The sequence below is a fragment of the Chenopodium album genome, chromosome 20, assembly GCF_948465745.1.
Source record: "Chenopodium album chromosome 20, dcCheAlbu1.1, whole genome shotgun sequence".
Classification (NCBI taxonomy): Eukaryota; Viridiplantae; Streptophyta; class Magnoliopsida; order Caryophyllales; family Amaranthaceae; genus Chenopodium; species Chenopodium album.
In genome coordinates this window covers 37778973-37800265 of record NC_137853.1, presented here as the reverse complement: position 1 = coordinate 37800265, position 21293 = coordinate 37778973, and the positions used below count along the sequence as shown (strand labels likewise).

General features: G+C 35.7%; 1 protein-coding gene and 1 non-coding gene across 2 annotated transcripts; both read left to right on the top strand.

Annotated features, from left to right (window-relative positions):
* The first annotated feature begins 1938 nt into the window (after positions 1-1938).
* On the top strand, positions 1939-4881 carry LOC145599456 (uncharacterized). The gene has a single exon (XM_081655837.1). It carries the CDS (start codon positions 1939-1941, stop codon positions 4798-4800), a length of 2862 nt encoding a protein of 953 aa, XP_081511963.1. The 3' UTR covers positions 4801-4881.
* A 363-nt stretch (positions 4882-5244) lies between these two features.
* Positions 5245-5441, top strand: LOC145599827 (U2 spliceosomal RNA). Its single transcript, XR_014104088.1, has one exon. It is a non-coding gene; the product is annotated as a U2 spliceosomal RNA (small nuclear RNA).
* Positions 5442-21293: the final 15852 nt, after the last annotated feature.

Sequence of the window (21293 nt, the reverse complement as noted above, 5' to 3'; positions counted from 1 at the left end):
AAAACTGATTGCACTCACAGGTTCTGCAACTACTTGTCTACTTGCAGTAACATCTCCCCTAATTCATGAACTACACATTGACTGCATTATGCTATATAAATTTATTATATAAATCCTAATTCAACCCAAATAATTAATCCCAATTTTTATAACAGTCAATACATTGGAATTAAAAAAAACACTGGTTTGGTGCTAATTTGTTGATACTCCCTTGTATTCTTTGGATAGAGGAATAACAATGAATTGGAGATATTCAGAGTAGTTACATAAATCAGAATCTCTTAATATAAATATGATAGAGGTCCAGATCATTGACATAATTGTGTCAAAGGTATTTGGCAGAAACCATTTGAGGATAATTTATTTTGTTAACTCTATGATTATAATCTTTGGTATTTTCTGATTTGTCTGAACTATGGTCTAGTATAATTTTCATAATTTATAATAAGTCAATGTGTATTATACACCTAAATTACCAAAGTTTAATTTCTTAATCCATTGAAACCTGATTTAAAATGTTTGAAGATAATATATTTTCCAATTTTTGAAGAGCAGGGGAGCTTCAAACTGCCTTATAATAAAGTCAACCACACCGACCTTAAATTTTATTAGTAACAACAGTCGTATAATCGTATGGTAAGACAAGAGTGACTTTTATTGAAAAGCGGGAGTGACTCGAGTGAGTGGGTGAAAATTTATGACTTGTAAAGTTGTGATATTATAGGGTGACTTTTCTTTTTCTTTTTATTTTTGACAAAAAGGTGAAATTATCTGTCTCATGGTATGATTTGGCAACGCACAATTTTGTTTATGCTAAGCTCTACATAATGTTTAAACCAGTTATCCTTAATTACCTTGGGTGCATTATATTCACCTTTAAAAAAAATAGGTTCCATAACTAATCAGGGTTCATTAGGTCCAATCAGGTGTAAACATAAGGTGAAATTAAGTCTAATAAGATGAGTTTAGATAAGTTCAAGTGAAAGATCGAGAACACACCTAATTTGATTTTTATGCAACTGGTATAAAGATTAAATTCTCTTCTAACCTACTGAATTTGTATCTCTTGGATGGACCAAACAATCATGTTTCTCTACTACTTGGAACATATTATCTTCACACTTCACATGGTCTATGGCTTTTATTATGAATAAAACTGTCTTAAACATGAAAATTGGAAGTGGTTACTATTTTCTCTGTGATTTTGCCCCTTTTTAAAAATGGTATTAGGTGGGTATTAGTTGAGGTTGAGGAGAATAAGTTTTTTGGCTAGATCTATAAAACTCAACAGAAGTCAAACTTTTCATGGTTTTAATAATTAATCATCCTACTCCTTTGTAGTATTATGCTTGAAAGATATATTTACAACTTTATAATAATTCAGTTTTGACTATGTTTGATTTCTTAAAATGACCTCATTCCATTTAAAGTCAAATTATTATTTATGTTAATTTTTTTGTTAATGGAATCTTATCAAGGCAAATACTTTTGTAATCATAAACTAGAAGAAATACATCTTATATGATTGATTATAGAAACATCACATTCCTTCTTAGGTTTTAGAGTGGGCCTTTAAACTCTCTTTTTATATGTTTAAACAATAAGCATATTCCCATCCTAAAACTCCATACTTCTTTTCATGATTTTTCTGACTTTCAGAAAAATGCATGGACAAAATTCCAACATGACAGAAGAATAAAACTGCTACTTACCCCATATTCTTAAACAACCAAAAAAATTCTTTTAAAGCCTCTCTCAATTTCAGTGCAATGACCTCAATACATATATAATCATATATACCTTCTCCTAGACCCTTCATCATCTTACTTGTAATTCGAAATCGGTTTCTTTCCATTTTTAGCCACTATTTCATCCATCCAAGAGCTATATAATGCAAAATTTTCTGCTGTAATAGCTCTGCAAGCATAACCCCTATAAATGGATATCACTAAGATGTCTCATTTGATGATTTTTTTCTATGTCATTTTCAGTATTTTTCTTTCTACCACCTTGGCTGAGAGTTTGGGTGATTCGTATTGGCTTTTAAGGATCAAATCGAGTTTTGTTGATCCTGATAATGCTCTCAGCAACTGGTCTTCTGCAACGAGTATCTGCAGCTGGAATGGTCTTACATGTTCACTTGATCAAGCTCATGTTATAGGCATGAACCTCTCAAGTTCCGGGCTTTCTGGTGTTATATCACCTGATTTTTCACATCTATCTTCCCTTCAGACTCTCGACTTGTCAATGAATTCTTTCTCTGGCCCTATTCCTGGTGAGCTAGGCCGCCTTGAGAATCTAAGAGAGCTCCTCCTATACAGTAACTCTCTCTCTGGCAAGATTCCTAATGAGCTCGGTTTTCTTCCAAAGTTGGAGGTTCTTAGGATAGGGGACAACTTGCTTAGTGGGGAGATCCCCAAAAGTATTGGCAACTTGACTGAACTGAAAGTTCTAGGCATTTCTTATTGCCTGTTGAATGGAAGTGTCCCATCTGAGATAGGAAAGTTGAAGAACTTGGAGTCTCTCGATTTGCAACAGAACGCTCTCACAAGCCCGATTCCAAGTGAGATTGGTGGATGTGAGAAGCTACAAATTTTTGCAGCCTCCAACAACATGCTCCAAGGCGATATACCTGCATCAATTGGTAACCTTCATTCATTACAAGTCCTTAACTTAGCCAACAATAGTTTTTCTGGTAAGATTCCTAAAGAGCTGGGAAGTTTGCAAGAACTGAATTACTTGAATCTGCTCGGAAACAGATTAAGTGGTGCTATCCCCTCGGAACTTAACCTGTTAAGTCAGCTACAAAAGCTAGACTTATCAGGAAATAATCTCTCAGGATCTCTCAATCTCTTCACTTCAAAAATGAAGAACCTCGAGGTTCTTGTCCTCTCTGATAATCATTTAGCTGGTGACATTCCAGTGAGCTTCTGCATGAATGATTCAAAGTTGCAGATGTTTTCTCTTGCAAGAAATGGTATCTCAGGAAAATTTCCCTTGGAGTTGTTGAACTGTTTTTCCCTCCAACAGTTAGACCTTTCTGACAACAAATTCCAAGGGGAGATACCGTCTGAGATTGATAAACTGGCATACCTCACTGATCTTTATCTTAACAACAACAGCTTCAGTGGGAAGCTACCTCCTGAGATTGGCAACTTGAGTAACCTGAAGTTTCTTTCCTTGTATGGCAATGGGATCACAGGAGAAATTCCGGCAGAAATAGGGAAGCTCAGTAAGTTAAGTGTCATCTACCTGTATGATAACCACATGTCAGGTAACATTCCGAAAGAATTGACAAACTGTACTAGCCTCACAGAGATTGATTTCTTCGGAAACCAATTTTCTGGCTCGATTCCTGATACAATTGGGATGCTTAAAAACTTAGTTTTGCTTCACTTGAGGCAAAATGAGTTATCAGGGAAGATTCCTCCTTCCTTGGGTGACTGCTCCAAGCTCGAGATGTTGGCCTTAGCAGATAACAAATTATCCGGGTCAATCCCATCAACATTCAGTTCTTTGTCAGAGCTCAGTCTCATCACCCTTTATAATAACTCTCTTGAAGGCCCTTTACCCGAATCTCTTTTCCTCTTAAAGAACCTTAAAATCATCAATCTATCCCATAATAAGCTTAATGGAAGTATTTATCCACTAACAGGTTCAACCTCTCTTACAGTATTAGACTTGACTAATAATAGCCTCTCTGGTTCAATCCCTCCTAGGCTAGCCTTGTCCAAAAACCTCATCCGTGTTCGCCTTGCAGGAAACACTCTCACTGGCAATATTCCTCTTGAGTTTTCCCTTCTTAAAGAGCTTATTTCCCTTGATTTATCTTCCAACAGTTTGTCAGGAGAGCTTGCTGTTAGTCTATCCAACTCCACAAAACTCGAGCATCTCATGCTGAACGATAACCAGCTTTCCGGAAAAATTCCTACTTGGTTAGGGAATCTGAAAGGGTTAGGAGAGCTTGATCTGTCTTCTAATAATTTCAGTGGAACAATACCAAAAGAGCTAGGAAACTGTTCTGCATTACTCAAACTCGCTCTTCATACCAACAAGTTGTCAGGCCAAATACCTCCAGAATTAGGAAGCCTGTTATCTCTTAATGTCCTCAATCTGCAGGGCAACAACTTGTCAGGAAACATTCCTTCAGAAATCCAGCATCTTCAGAAGCTATTCGAGCTTCGGCTCTCTGACAATTTCTTGACAGGTAAAATACCTGATGAGCTAGAACAGCTTACTGAACTTCAGGTGATATTAGACCTGAGTCATAACCAGTTGTCAGGGGAGATTCCTCAGTCACTTGGAAATCTCATGAAACTCGAGCGACTAAACCTCTCATATAACCGTCTTCAAGGGCGAGTGCCTTCCTCTCTAGGAAAGCTCTCAAGCCTTCACAGACTCGATATTTCACATAACCTTCTCCGAGGGAAACTCCCATCAGCATTCTCGTCCTTCCCGGTTAGCGCCTTTGTGGGAAACAAGAGGCTATGTGGGGCGCCGTTAGAGTCTTGCTCGGGTTCATCTAGGAAATGGCTTCCTAAGGGTGAAGTCATTGCAATCATTGTCGCAATCGTTTTCACTTCAGCTGTTATATGCTTGGTAATGATCTATATCATGTTGAGAATATGGACTGTTTGGAGGCAAGTTTCTGTTTCTAACAATGATGGGTTTGGGAATGAAAATAAGGGGCAAGATGAAGAGAAGTGGGTGTGTTACGGGGACGAAAAAAAGAAAGGAGGATACTGCAAAATGAACTCCAAGAACATGACTCCTTCACCAGATAACCAACTCAAGAAATGAACATTAATCAGTTTGAATTCCTTTTTGTGCTTTTTGTTTGAGATGTATAAATTCCCTTTATCCTCTCTATTATACATGTAAGTTTCGTGAGGCGAAAATTTGTAGCTAATGATTTTAGAGTCTGAGGTTGTAGAGATGTGTAAATTTAATTTTAGTTTGGTGGATATTCAAATGTTTGTTTTTCTGCGATTATGTATAGGTTTGATCATAACCAGATCATTGAGATAAATAAATACTAGTATGATAAGAAAAACAAAGTAAGAAGTGCAATTAAAGTGACTATAAGCAGGATGAAAACCATCAACTAGCTCTAGTTTAACTTTAGAGTGGTGGAGATTGGAGAAGGACAGTCGGACAGAAGGTATATTATCCCACATCGAAAAATGATAAGAAAAACAAGAAGAACAAGGATATAAAAATGAAGGATATAATATTTAAATCTTCATACCTTTCTCGGCCTTTTGGCTAAGATCAAGTGTAGTATCTGTTCTTATCAGTTTAATATCTGATATGTGGGCCAATGGCCCACAACAATATTAAACTTATTTTTTAAGGGGGAAGTTCCACCACAGTAGCTTGCTGCCGGGATCTTCGCGCGTCGTCCATGCGTTGCACTACTGCACGGGCCTGGCGCACCCCACCAATTTCTAGTTTAAAGTTATGTTTTCAATGAGCATTATGTGTGTCATGTTTTAGACCTTGTGAATCACAAATATTATCACGTCACAAAAAAATGCGATTTTTAAGTTCATAATTTATAAAAAGATATTTACTTGTGTACACAGTAAATATTCAATTTATATTACAAAACTATTGAATTATTATTAGTCAAACAAACTTTTTTCAAAATTTGTCTGACTCGTAATAATTTAAAGTTTGCGATTGTTGAGAATAAGGGATAGCTCATGTAGTTATAGTTTCCCTGTAAGGTCGTGTTTTAATTACCTACAAAGTTACAAATGTTAAACAGAAGTATTATTACAAGTTAAAAAAAAGAAAATTAGAGGAATCACATTTAACACCCCCTCCTCCCCAAAAGTAAAAGGCTCCTTTTGCCGCAGTCCACTAACGAAAACACGTGGTAGGGCTGCAACACTTGTTAAACGCTGGCACCTCTTATAACTGGCGCACCCCACCAATTTCTAGTATAACTGGTTTTTCTTGTCTTTTGTTGGAACTCGTTTTTGGGGAGACACAATCAGGCGTTAACACCTGTAACCTCCAAAAATTTTCAAAAAGCGTGGATAATAGCCTTCAATTTTAGAATTTTTTGACCTTTTTTCGTCTAATAAAAATTGCTGAAATATTTAACATGGTCACCAATACCCTCTGGGAGTCCAATTGGGTGAATGGAACTATCCAAATTGCCTTTCAATTAATCAGTTCACAACGTGCACCAATTTCGTGAACTCAAACCTACCACAAACATTTATGACAACATATAATAGTCATATATGGTTCCAAACAACATTATATGACCCTGAGATGTATCCCCTAGGGTCTCAACACTTTTCGCCTCCGACCCCCGAAACCTCCAAAATTCCTCAAAATGCGTGGATAATAGCCTTCAGTTTTAAATTTTTTTGACCTTTTTTCGCCTGAAAATAAAAATTGCTGAGATATTTACCATGGTCCCTAATATTCTCCTGGAGTCCAATTGGGTGGGTGGAACCATCCATTTTGCCTTTACACGATTAATGTACCAGTTCGCAACTTACACCGATTTCGTGAACTCAAACCTACCACGGACATTTATGACAACATATAAAGGTTATATATGGTTCCAAACGGCATTAGATGACCCTGAGATGTATCCCCTAAGGTCTCAACACTTTTCGCCTCCGGACCCCGTAACCTCTAAAATTCCTCAAAAAGCGTGGATAATAGCCTTTAATTTTGGAATTTTTTGACCTTTTTTGCTCGGAAATAAAAATTGCTGAGATGTTTACCATGGTCCCAAATATCTTTCTGGAGTCCAATTGGGTGAGTGGAACCATCCAATTTGCCTTTAAACGATTAATTTACCAGTTTGCAACGTGCACCAATTTCGTGATCTCAAACCTACCACGAACATATAGGATAACATATAATGGTCATATATGGTTTCTAAACGGCATTAGATAACCCTGATATGTATCCCCTAGGGTATCAACACTTTTCGCCTCCGGACCCCGTAACCTCCAAAATTCATCAAAAAGTATGGATAATAGTCTTCAATTTTACAAATTTCTGACCTTTTCTTGCCCGAAAGTGAAAATTGCTTAGATGTTTACCCTGGTCCCTAACATCCTCCAGGAGTCCAATTAGGTGTGTGGAACCATCCAATTTGCCTTAAAACGGTCAATTTACCAATTCGCAAGTTGCACTGATTTCGTGAACTCAAACCTACCATGGACATTTATGACAACTTATAATGGTCATATATGGTTCCAAACGACATTATATGACCCTGAGATGTATCCCCTAAGGTCTTGTCACTTTTCACCTCCAGACCTCATAATCTCCAAAAATCTTCAAAAAGAGTGGATATTAGCCTTCAATTTTGGAATTTTTAGACCATTTTTCGCCTGGAAATAAAAATTGCTGAGATGTTTACCATGATCCCTAATATCTTCCCGGAGTCCAATTGGGTAAATAGAACCATCCAATTTGCCTTTAAACGATTAATTTACCAGTTCGCAACGTGCACTAATTTAGTGAACTCAAACCTACCAACAACATATAATGGTCATATATGGTTCCAAACAACATTATATAACCCTTATATTTATCTCCTAAGGTTTCAACACTTTTCACCTCCAGGCCATGTAACCTCCAAAATTCCTCAAAAAGCATTGATAATATTCTACAATTCAAGAAATTTCCACCTATTTTCGCCCGGAAATAAAAATTGTTGAGATGTTTACCCTGGCCTAGTCCCTAATAACCTCCGGGAGTGCAATTGGGTTGGTAGAACCATCCCATTTGCCTTAAAACAGTCAATTTATCAGTTTGCAAGTTGCACTGATTTCATGAACTTAAACTTACCACGAACATTTATTACAACAATTAATGGTCATATATAGTTCCAAATGGCATTATATGACCCTAAGATGTATCCCCTAGGGTCTCAACATTTTTCGCTTCCAGACCCGTCACCTCCAAAATTCTTCAAAAAGCGTGGATGGAACCATCCAATTTGCCTTTAAACGGTTAATTTACCTGTTTGTAACGTGCACCAATTTTGTGATCTCAAATCCACCACGGACATTTATAACAACATATAATGGTCCTATATGGTTCCAAACGACATTATATGACCCCTAGATGTATCTCGTAAGATTTCAACACTTTTCACCTCCGGGGCTTGTAACCTCCAAAATTCTTCAAAAAGCGTGGATAATAACCTTTAAATTTCGGAAATTTCTGACCTATTTTCGCCCAAAAGTAAAAATTGCTTAGATGTTTACCCTGGTCCCTAATTTCCTCCTGGAGTCCAATTGGGTAAATGGAACCATCCAATTTGCCTTAAAACGGTCTACTAGTTCGCAAGTTGCACTGATTTCGTGAACTCAAACCTACCAAGATTATTTATGACAACATATAATGGTCATATATGATTCCAAACGGCATTATATGACCCTGAGATGTATCGTTTAGGGTTTCAACACTTTTCGCCTCCAGACCCCGTAACCTCCAAAATTCTTCAAAAAGCGTGGATCATATCCTTCAAATTTTAAATTATAACCTTTTTAACCCGGAAATATAAATTGCTGAGATGTTTACCATGGTCTCTAATATCCTCATGGAGTCTAATTGGGTGGGTGGAACCATCCAATTTGCCTTTAAGCGGTTAATTTACCGGTTCGCAACGTACACCTATTTCGTGAACTCGAACCTCCTACAGATATTTTTGACAACATATAATGGTCTTATATGGTTCCAAACGGCAATTTATGAGCCCAAGATGTATCTCCTAAGGTCTCAACACTTTTAATCTCCGGACCTTGTAACCTCCAAAATTCTTCAAAAAGCGTGGATAATAACCTTCAATTTTGGAATTTTTTGACCTTTTTTCGCCCGAAAATAAAAATTGTTGAGATGTTTACCATGGTCCCTAATATCCTCCTATAGTCCAATTGAGTGGGAGGAACTATCCAATTGGCCTTGAAATGGTCAATTTGCCAGTTCGCAAGTTGCACTGATTTCGTGAATTCAAACCTACCACAGACATTTATGACAACATATACTGGTCATATATGCTTCCAAACGACGTTATATGACCTTGAGATGTATCCCCTATGGTCTCAACTCTTTTCGCCACCAGTTCCTGTAACCTCCAAAATTCATCAAAAAGCGTGGGTAATAGACTTCAATTTTGGAATTTTTTGACCTTTTTTCGCCTGAAAATAAAAATTGCTAAACTGTTTACCATGGTCCCTAATACCCTCAGGGATTCCAATTAGGTGGGTGGAACCATCCAATTTTCCTTAAAACGGTAAATTTTCTAGTTCGCAACGTGCACCAATTTCGTGAACTCAAATCTATCACGGACATTCATGACAACATATAATGGTTATATATGGTTCCAAACGGCATTATATGACCCTAAGATTTATCTCCTAAGGTCTCAAAATTTTTCACCTCCGGGCCATGTAACCTCCAAAATTCCTCAAAAAACGTGGATAATAGTTTTCAATTTTAGAAATTTCTGACCTATTTTCGCCCGAAAATGAAAAAATTGCTGAAATGTTTACTCAGGTCCCTAATAACCTCCGGAAGTGCAATTGGGTGGGTGAAACCATCCAATTTACCTTAAAACAGTCAATTTACCAGTTCGCAAGTTGCACTGATTTCGTGAACTCAAACCTACCACGGACACTTATGACAACATATAATGGTCATATATGGTTCCAAACGGCATTATATGACCCTGAGATGTATTGTAACACCCCAATAATTCTCTCTTTAAACCTCTGAGGACCCTGAACAATATTCAAGAGAATTACTGGCGTGCTACCGCCACGTGTTCAAACGTTAAGGCTTTATCAGAAAATAGCAGCGGAAAAACTAAATCAGTTATAAATAAGTTTGAAAACCAACGAATGAAACCAAATTAAGTCATACAACTTGGAACCATTAAGGCCCTTATTCAAAACCCAATAAAAGTAGTAAGTGATTAAATTCAGTGTTCAAATAAATTCAAACCCAAAAGAAATAGTGTTGAATAAAATCGAATTAAAATAAATTCAAACTTGCAAAAGAAATAAAATGAAACAACCAACTCTCTACTCAAGATCCCACAACCCTGATGAATGCTGCATGTGTAAGAACCTGTGGTAATTCTGCTCCCCAATATTACAAGTGTAAAAATTGGATCGTCACAGGGTCATTGAAAGGCGAAGGCTATGACCAAAGAAAGACACACAAAGCACGCAATCAGCAAAGCTGAGTACATACAAGCTGCAAAATAAATTAAGAATTCCATTACATGCTACTAATAATCAATCATCATGCATCATTAAATTATAGACTCAACACACGACTCAACATTTATATTACTAAGACTCCATTAATTAATAATAGGTAAATCATTATTTCTATTCATTGGATTACGCAATAGACAAGGTTGTCCAACCCATGCTCCATTTGGAACATCAATAAAAGAAAAACCCCATGCCTCCTTTCGGAAACATCAATAAACATCCAACGACCACGGGCGGCATCCGTGACCGTAGTTAGTATGAGATCTCACCTAACTCCTAGTTTTGAAATATATTTGAAATAAGAGACTCGTAGATCAGACGGCCTCGAGAAAAGTACACGGCTAATACCCCATGTACCCCAACCCCTGATTGTCATTACTCCAGAAGTGCACCAATCCAGAGTTTTATTGCTCATCTATCTTGCACTTTACGTGATTTACAGGTTTAGACTTGGTGATGACTCATATGCATAACAATACAATCAATCCAATATCAATTCAATCAAGTAAAGCAACTTTTCAATTTCAATTCTTGATTTATTAGTGGCAAGCAACATTTATTATTTATTCCTTTACTACCTCGGTGTATAAACACCTTGAGTGCATAAGACACCCCAAACTCTTAACCTTGTCTTATAAGACATGAACCATTCCTTTACTCATCCTATTTCATTAAATCATGAATGAGTAATAATTAAGTCATTTCACCAATCACATACCTTTGCCTCTAAGCGCACCTTGCATAATTAGAACATAACCAATAATTACAATAAGGAATAGTGCACGTCAAAGGAAATTCACAATGTATAACCAAACAATTTAACCCAGTCATCCCTAGACATGATACTAAGTTCTCGATCTGTCCTTAAACATGCACCTAAAAGCAAGGTTTTGTAACTTGTACGTACCTTGAGCAAACGAATTGGTATGCCACTTTACTAACTAGAAATCACCTCAATAAACTCCTCTCTTAAGCCAAATAATAACGTCTCAATCAATACCCAATCAATTAAATTTACAGCAATACTAACTTACTTTAAAACCTTCAAAATCCAAATCAAACAACACTTTAAAACCTTCCCTTTTGTTAAAATTAAAGGCTTATATATAGTTCTTTAAATTTTTCTTCATGAAAACCTTAAAATACACTCTTATACATGAAATTACAGCAAGTTCAAAGTCTAATAAAAATCTGAAAACTATATAAAAACCCCTAAAATCTCTCTTTTTAATGGGTGATTAAACCCTCTTTATAAAACATCAAAAATAGTACTTAGAAACCATTTCCAACAATTGAAACTTCAATAAAAACATATATTTATGCTTAATTAACTTTAAACATAATTAATTTTATTAATCAAACTCATGGATAATATTTTAAGTATGTAAAAACTTCGTTAAAATAAAAACTACCCGAAAATCATATTTAGAGTCTTTCTTAAAACGTGGTTTCCACATGGAAAACACTACTTTTTTGTCAAAATCGGATGAGTTTAGAACCTGATCGGGATTAAAACGGGATTAATATTAACAAACGGAAATCTAAAAATTAAAACACGAATCTATGTGTTCAAAATAATCTGGAATTAAATTAAACTAATCAATAGTTATAATCACCAAAATTTCAAAACATCATTACTATAAAAGCCCTAAATCAATTGTTCATAAAAACCCTAAAATCATGATTTTCAATAAATTGAAACCCTAGGTTTATAATTCATAAAATATGAAATTTATAACTGTAGGGAATATTTCAAGCATTATGATAACCCCAAACTTGAACCCCACTGTGATCATACACTAAAGTACGGTGGCGTTCCAAAGGGAAAGACAAAGAGCAAAAAGAGTCGCCAACAAGTTTTAGGAACTTGTAAACCCAAAAGACAATCCAAAAGGACCATCAACTACTCCATAAGGTCTCGAACCAAACAGGGTCCGGGGATGAGGGTACGAATCCAATCTACAAAAGAAAGGACCCGCCCTATAAAATAGGCCTCTACTTTGTTCTGCTCGTATTCATGTGCGCTTTTCGAATAACATACAAACATTATATTAAACCTACCCTGTTTATCTATGTTGGTTGAATATTAATGCACAAATAATACTATTATTGGCGATCACTTGAGTTAAAATCACATTAGCCTAAACCAAATTATTAATTATCTTATTAAGCGTGATTTCAAGTACAAATTCCCTTTAAACCTGCATAAAAGGCGTGATCAAGCAATAACAAATAAAATATAATCAAGCAACATAAATAATAAAGAATAATAAATGATCATAATATTCATAATAATAATAATAACGATAATAATAGTCAAAATCATGTTAAGGCATAATAAAGCTCAAATATAATAGCAAGATCCTAGGCATGATACTAATAAGATTAATAACAAATCCTAGCATGTCACTAAGCAATAAAGATCAAAGCTTTGAACCTAACATGGTACTAACATGATATTAGAAAGAGTAAAGCAATAAAAGGCACCCTAACATGATACTAGAAAGCATTATAAGCATCCTAACATGATACTAGAAAGCATTAAACATCCTAACATGATACTAGGAATTATAAACAATAATAAACATGCGATCTACATTGTGAAAGAAATAGGGAGTAAGCCAATCTACTTACTTTGAAGCCTCGTACCTCTTTCTAATTTTCATTTATAAAATATTTAAAAATACGGGGGATTACATGTATCCCCCAGGGTCTCAACACTTTTCGCCTCCGAACCCCGTAACCTCTAAAATTCCTCAAAAAGCGTGGATAATAGCCTTCAATTTTGGAATTTTTAGACCATATTTCGCCCGGAAATAAAAATTGCTGAGATGTTTACCATGTTCCCTAATATATATCCTCCTGGAGTCCAATTAGGTGGGTGGAACCATCCAATTTGCCTTTAAACGGTTTATTTACCATTTCGTAACGTGCACCAATTTCGTGAACTCTAATCTACCACAGACCTTTATGATAACATATAATGTTCATATATGGTTTCAAACGGCATTATATGACCCTTAGATGTATCTCCTAAGGTTTCAACAATTTTCACGTACATGCCTTGTAACCTCCAAACTTTCTCAAAAAGCGTGGATAATAGCCTTTAATTTTGGAAAATTCTGACCTATTTTCGCCCGAAAGTAAAAATTGCTTAGATGTTTTCCGTGGTTCCTAATATCCTCCTGGAGTCCAATTAGATGGGTGGAACCATCCAATTTGCCTTAAAACGACCAATTTATCAATTCGCTAGTTACTCTGATTTCGTGAACTCATACCTACCACGGACATTTCCGACAACATATAAATGTCATATATGGTTCCAAACAACATAAGATGACCCTGAGGTGTATCCCTAAGGTCTCAACACTTTTCGCCCCCGGACCCCGTAACCTTCAAAATTCCTCAAAAAGTGTGGATAATAACCTTCAATTTTGGAATTTTTTGACCTTTTTTCGCCTGAAAATAAAAATTAATGAGATGTTTACCATGGTCCCTAATATCCTCATGGGGTCCAATTGGGTGGGTGGAACCATCCAATTTGACTTAAAAGGGTCAATTTACCACTTTGCAAGTTGCACCGATTTCGTGAAATCAAACCTTCCACAAGCATTTATGACAACATATAATGGTCATATATGGTTACAATCGGCATTAAATGACCCTGAGATGTATCCCATAAGGTCTCAACACTTTTCGCCTCCGACCCCCGTAACCTCCAAAATTCCTCAAAAGTGTGGATAATAGCCTTCAATTTTGGAATTTTTTAACCTTTTTTCGCCTGAAAATAAAAATTGATTCGATGTTTACCATGGTCCCTTATATCCTCCTGGAGTCCAATTGGGAAATTGGAACCATCCAATTTGCCTTAAAAGGGTCAATTTACCAGTTTGCAAGTTGCCCCGATTTCGTGAATTCAAATCTACCACAAGCATTTATGATAACATTTAATGGTCATATATGGTTCCAAACGACATTAAATGATCCTGAGATGTATTCCCTAAGGTCTCAACAATATTCGCTACCGGAACCCGTAACCTCCAAAATTCCTCAAAAGTGTGGATAAGAGCCTTTGAAAATTTTTGACCGTTTTCTTCGGAAATAAAAATTGCTGAGATGTTTACCATGATCCCTAATATCCTCCTGGAGTCCAATTGGGTGTGTAAAACCATCCAATATGCCTTTAAACTGTTAATTTACTAGTTTGCAACGTGCACCAATTTCGTGAACTCAAACCTACCATGGACAGTTATGACTAGGGGTGTTCGCGGTGCAGTTTGGTGTGGTTTGGATCATAAACCGTACCAAACCACAAAAGTGTGGTTTGTAATTTTTTGAACTCGCACTTTTAAAAAAACCGCACCAAACCCGCAGTCCGGTTTGCAGTTTAACCGTATTATATTAAAATTATAATTATTATTTTTAAAACAAAACTTTTATTTTATTTTATAATTATTAGTTTATAATTCAAATGCTATGCTCTTTTTTTAACCTTTAATCAACTAAAAAATTAAAGATTAGCTCATACATTTTAGTTCTTTTATATATAATTTTAATAAATATATAGTAAAAAAATTGCAAACCGCAACCGCATTAAAGTGCGGTTTGCGGTGCGGTTTGGTCTCAATATTTTTGGAAACCGCACCAAACCGCAAACCGCGTTTCGGTCATTTTCAAAAACCGCACTGCGATTTTCAAACCGCAAACCCCCAAACTACAAAATTGCGGTTTGGTTTGCGGTTTGGTGCGGTCAAAACCGCACACTGTACAACCCTATTTATGACAACATATAAGGGTCATATATGGTTCCAAAGGGCATTATTTGACCCTGAGATGTATTTCCTAAGGTCTCAACACTTTTCACCTCCAGGCCTTGTAACCTCCAAAATTCCTCAAAAAGTGTGGATAATAGACTTCAATTTTGGAAAATTTTGACTTTTTTTTCGCCCGAAAATTAAAATTGATGAGATCTTTACCCTGGTCCCTAATACTCTTCGGGAGTCCAATTGGGTGGGTGGAACCATCCAATTTGTCTTAAAATGGTCAATTTACCAGGTCGCAAGTTGCACTGATTTCGTGAACTCAAACCTACCACGGACATTTATGACAACATCTAATGGTCACATATGGATCCAAACGACATTGAATGACCCTAAGATGTAACCCCTAAGGTCTCAACACTTTTCGCTTCCAGACACCGTAACCTAAAAAATTACTCAAAAAGTGTGGATAATAAGCCTTTAAGTTTGGATTTTTTTGACCTTTTTTCGCCTGGAAATAAAAATTGCTGCGATGTTTACCATGGTCCCTTATATCCTCCTGGAGTCCAATTGAGTGGGTGGAATCATCCAATTTGCCTTAAAACAGTCAATTTACACTTTCGCAAGTTGTATTGATTTCGTGAACTCAAACCTACCACGAACATATATGACAACATATAATGGTCATATATGGTTTCTAAACGACATTACATAACCCTGAGATGTATCCCCTAGGGTCTCAACACTTTTCACCTCCGAACCCCGTAACCTCCAAAATTCATCAAAAAGCATGGATAATAGCCTTCAATTTTAGAATTTTTTGACCTTTTTTCGCCCATAAATAAAAATTGACAAAATGTTTACCGCGGTCCCTAATAACCTCCAAGAGTCCAATTGGGTGGGTGGAACCATCCAATTTGTCGTAAAAGGGTCAATTTACTAGTTTGCAAGTTGCACCGATTTCGTGAAATGAAACCTACCACGGACATTTATGACAACATATAATGGTCATATATGGTTTCAAACGGCATTAAATGACCCTGAGATGTATCCCATAAGGTCTTAACAATTTTCGCTTCCGGACCCCGTAACCTCCAAAATTCCTCAAAAAGTGTGTATAATAGCCTTCAACTTTGGAATTTTTTGACCTTTTTTCGCCTGAACATAATTATTGTTGCGATGTTTACCATGGTCCCTTATATCCTCCTGGAGTCCAATTGGGAAATTGGAACCATCCAATTTGCCTTAAAAGGGTCAATTTACCAGTTTGTAAGTTGCATCGATTTCATGAACTCAAACCTACCACGGACATTTAAGACATCATTTAATGGTCATATATGGTTCCAAATGACATTATATGACCATGAGATGTATTCCCTAAGGTCTCAACAATTTTCGCTTCCGGACCCCGTAACCTCCAAAATTCCTCAAAAAGTGTGGATAATAGCCTTCAATTTTTGGAATTTTTTGACTTTTTTCCCCCAGAAGTAAAAATTGCTTAGAAGTTTACCCTGGTCCGGAATACCCTCCGGGAGTTCAATTGGATAAGTGGAACCAGCCATTCAATTTGCCTTAAAACGGTCAATTAACCATTTCGCAACTAGCACTCATTTCATGAACTCAAACCTACCACGGACATTTATGACAACATATAATGGTCATATATGGTTCCAAACGACATTATATGAATCTGAGATGTATCCCTTGGGTCTCAACACTTTTCGCCACTAGGCTCCGTAACCTCCAAAATTCCTCAAAAAGCGTGGATATTAGACTTCTATTTTGGAATTTTTTGACCTTTTTTCGCCCGAAAAAAAAAAATTGTTGAGATGTTTACCACGGTCCCTAATATCCTTTAAGATTCCAATTGGGTGGGTGGAACCATCCAATTTGCCTTCAAACGGTCAATTTACTAGTTCGCAAGTTGCACTGATTTCGTGAACTCAAACCTACCACGAGATATATTCCCTAGGGTCGTATATGGTTCCAAACGTCATTATATGACCTTGAGATATATCCCCTAGGGTCTCAACACTCTTCACCTCTGGCCCCCATATCCTCCAAAATTTTCTCAAAAAATGTGGATAGTAGCCGTCAATTTTGGAATTTTTTTTACCTTTTTTCGCCAGAAAATAAAAATTGCTGAGATGTTTACAATGGTCCCTAATATTCTCCTGGAGTTCAATTGGGATGGGTGAAATTGTCCAATTTTCCTTAAAACTATCATAATTTTCCTATATGTAGGAATTAGTGAATTGCTCTCTTCATTCACAAATAGTCTTTCTGTAAGGTTTGGATATGCATATATGAGGAAATTATGTAAGGTTGAGTTAGAAAGTTAGTAAATCCGCATCACATGAACTGCGATCTTAATCCGTCCTAACTCTAAAGTAACATTCCAATTTAAGTAGCAAGAAGATTTACGATTTACAAGAACAATCGTTTATGAACATTGTTGGTCTCCATGAGCTTGGTCTTAGTTTTATAAAAGTTAGTATAATACTTGAATCTGTGAATGATTTAGTGTATGATCTTTGGTCTTTGATTAAATCAATAGACAAGTTACATTTCATGTTTCCTAATATACCTTACAATGATTTTAATGTCCATAATTTGATTACTTAAGCACATATTTTCAAATTTTAGTTCTAGGTGGTTGAGAAAAGTTTAATTTGAGGGAGTTGCGAAAAGATTTATGCAAAGTTGACTAGGCACTTATTTTACATGTCTAGCTAGTTTGCGTTAGTATACAAGTTAAACAAAGTCTTATAAGTGTATGTGTGTAGCAACATGGATTTTTGTTTTTCTTTTTTTTTTTTCTAGTTGGCTCAAATTATATCTTTGGGTGTAGAAAGTCATAAAGGGCAAATAATATGAGCATTTTTCGAACTAAAATATAAATAGGGTACTATGTTTAGATCAATTTATGTTCGCTAATAATATTTGTCAAGACACAATTGAGTCTAGACAGTATTGCCCAATAGGCTAATATCAACTATGTTTATGGAGTAATAGAGTACAATATGATGGTTTAGGTCTTTAGGAGATGAGTTGATTCTCTAAAATCAAGTTTGAATCCGATTTTCAAGGTTTTCCTTGTACAATATGATCTCCGTTGAACTTGGTCTCGTTGTCATTGGTCATTTTTTTTCTATTTTCTTTATATTTTTATCGGTATCAATATGGTCAAATATGTATATTTACGCCCATAACTACACTGTAGAGCAAACCTCACAAATTTTATTTTATTTTTGAACATGCAAGGTAGCACAAAATTAAATTGGATGACCTAATTTATTTATTTATTTTTTTTTTTTGAAGAAAGATGACCTAATTATTTAAGAATCAATTTTATTTCAAAGAATAAAAATAAAAATAAAATTGGATGACCTAATCCCCAGTTCTTGACCCAATAACTCAAGCCCAAACCCATTAACAAAATGGTCCAAGTCCAACTACCGCCACCAATAGAATATGCGCAAGAATATTCTATTGGTATGTCAATTTCTTCTTGGCAATTTGCTTGGTGCTAAATTGCTAATGAAATACATCCTTGTATGTTCTTTCACATTTGTCACAAAAATTTATACTACTTCCCTTCCTTAATGTGTGTTCCATTTGACTAATTTTTAATGCATATTTTTTTACCACATATATCTTTAATTGTACATAGATAAAAATCATAAAAATTTAATATGTTAATTTCAAACTAACTTGAGATGATTATCAAATCACATATGGTCAAATGTTCTCCCTTCAAGTAATTTCAAGTGAGAAAAATGTAGAAGAACAGATCGTAAAGAGTAGTAATTTGTTTAAAATAGAGAAGATAAAATAAATATATACCATTATATATTTATAATATTAATCCATAATAAATAAAATTAACAGAAAAATTTGAAAAAATAAAAGATTAATACACACTTATTCATGTCCGAATTCAAAACAAAAAAATGGGATCGAAAAACTTGTAAAAATTCTGAAATGTCACCACACTTTGTGATTTATTGATGAAAAAAAATGTATGCTCTAATCTCTAAGAGCATTGGTGCAATTAGATTGCAACAAACACCTTAGAAAGAGCAAAAAAAGAACACTATTATATGTACTTCTCATACCTTAATATGTGCAAGAATATGGCCGCTATACTCATCTATATTTTTAGAGCATTCGGATGGAAGTCATTTGCACATCATGTATATTCAACATGAATAATACTAATCAAATTTGAAAAAAAAAAAACTCAAAAAAAAATAAAATAATAAAAATAAAAAATAATAATCAAACAATAACAACTACTCTCTAGTCTATACCGGCCTATTAGACTGTAATCGACTACATCACTTTCCTTTGTGACTTTCTATACACTAGAAAAAAAAAAACACGAAAACGACCCTGAATAAAAACTCATTAATAGTAAGCTTAGCTATATTTGAAAGGGTTTAGCTTAGCTAAATGTAAAAGAGAGAAGTTTAAGAAGAAATGGTGTAAGAGATTAAGAAAAAGTTGTATAGAATTTATAGAAGATTCAAAGTGAGGCCTAAAATCTTCTAGCAAGGGTTTCGGGCAGCGGGCAGTCGGGCAGCAAGAAATCTTGGGAGAATGGTAAGTTGTAATTACGGGCAGCATTGCCAGCATAGCATTTGATGGCCAAAATAATTAAATGTAGGAAATGGCAAGTTGCATGTATTATTTATATTACTAAAATGGCAAGTTGTATTGCCAAATTTGATAAACTTGTCATACATGCACAGCCGCTTAGGTCAACAATGGATCTGGATTGGAGTCACTCAGTCACTCTGGGCTTTAGAGCACGGGCAAATAATGTTAATCATACGTGGATGCTTACTCACTCTTTTGCCGGTTCTTCGCTAGATAAATGTGAAGATGGTTGTAGGTTGTGTCAGGCCGTGCCTCATGTTGAGCCCACATATTTTAGGGCTAGCTGACTTAGCTCATGAGCAGTGTGTTGTGCCAAAATTATAAACAGGTCGGTCTGTGCAGGTCTAGGCTCACGTTTGAATATGCCGAATTTGCTTGACTAAACCATATTTAATTGATTTTAGTGTCCTTTGTCACGGTGGGATTGTGTTATGCTTTGTCATACTTTCTCAAATAAAGACGACCCCGTCCACGACCTAATACATATACATGCGAACACAATAACGTATTGTGTGGTGCCTAGTGCCTACACTATGCCCTTGTTGTCCTACGTCTCGTATGTATAGAATTGTGTTGTGCTTGAGTTTTATGCTTTCACCAGTATGCCACAACAGTAGATACCGGCAATGTCTTTCATATACTTGTCACTTGTTTTATGCTTTCACCAGTATCTACATTCAACGAGGTCTAATGAGCTTTGCTTATGGACAATGCAATTGATGAGGTGATTCAACTGACAATTTCCGTGCCACTACTGCTGCTATATTAGCATTTTGTTCCTATTGCTGTTTTCTCTATTCGTTATATATGTGCTTCTTTACTTTGGATTTTGTCTTCCATGTTCTGCTTTGTGATTTAGTACTCTAAAGTCTGAATCTATTACCCCATCCCTGGATTTACTAGTTTCTTTATAACTTATGTTATTCATTATGGGTGCAAATGTTTATTCGAAGATTGCTTATTACCCAAATGTGTATCTCGTACTTCTTCATTAACGCCATATTGCAATATATTCAACATCATTTATAGGCCGGAATAGAGGTAGGGGTGGTACTGCTTTGTAAAAAAGGTGGTATTTTTTAGGAAATTTTGTGTAGAACTACCCGCAAGTTCGGAAAAGTTTGGGTAGCACACCACCCACTGACGTTTTTCGTCCAAATAAAACGTTATTTTGGCCCAATTTTTCACTTTTTTCAGTAATGAGATCATTGGAATTCACATCCAAGGTGAAAACGCCCCAGTTTTCGATGAAGATGGGAAACACAAGATAGGGATAACAAGAGGAGTGGTGAAATATGGAATTCCCTCCTCCTCTGTAATTGAGGAGTTTGGCAACATGTGCAATGATTTTGAGGTTGAATATATTGGAACAACATCATCAAAGCTGGCTGCACTATTTTCTTATTTTAGAAAGAAGGACAAAAGGGAAGAGAAAGCAAGAAGGGCAGAGAAAGGGAAGAAAAGAAAAAGGGAAGAGAAGAAAAAGAAAACGAAGGGCACTTGGAAGTTGGAACAATTATTTTAAGTAGAAATGAAAATTGTAATTGACAATATAAAATTATCTTTTGAAACTTCAATGAAATTAGGTGCCTTTGAACCATTTATT

Coding starts and splice junctions, on each gene's coding strand:
- LOC145599456 (XM_081655837.1), top strand. CDS start 1,939: ATGGATATCACTAAGATGTCTCATTTGATGATTTTTTTCTATGTCATT.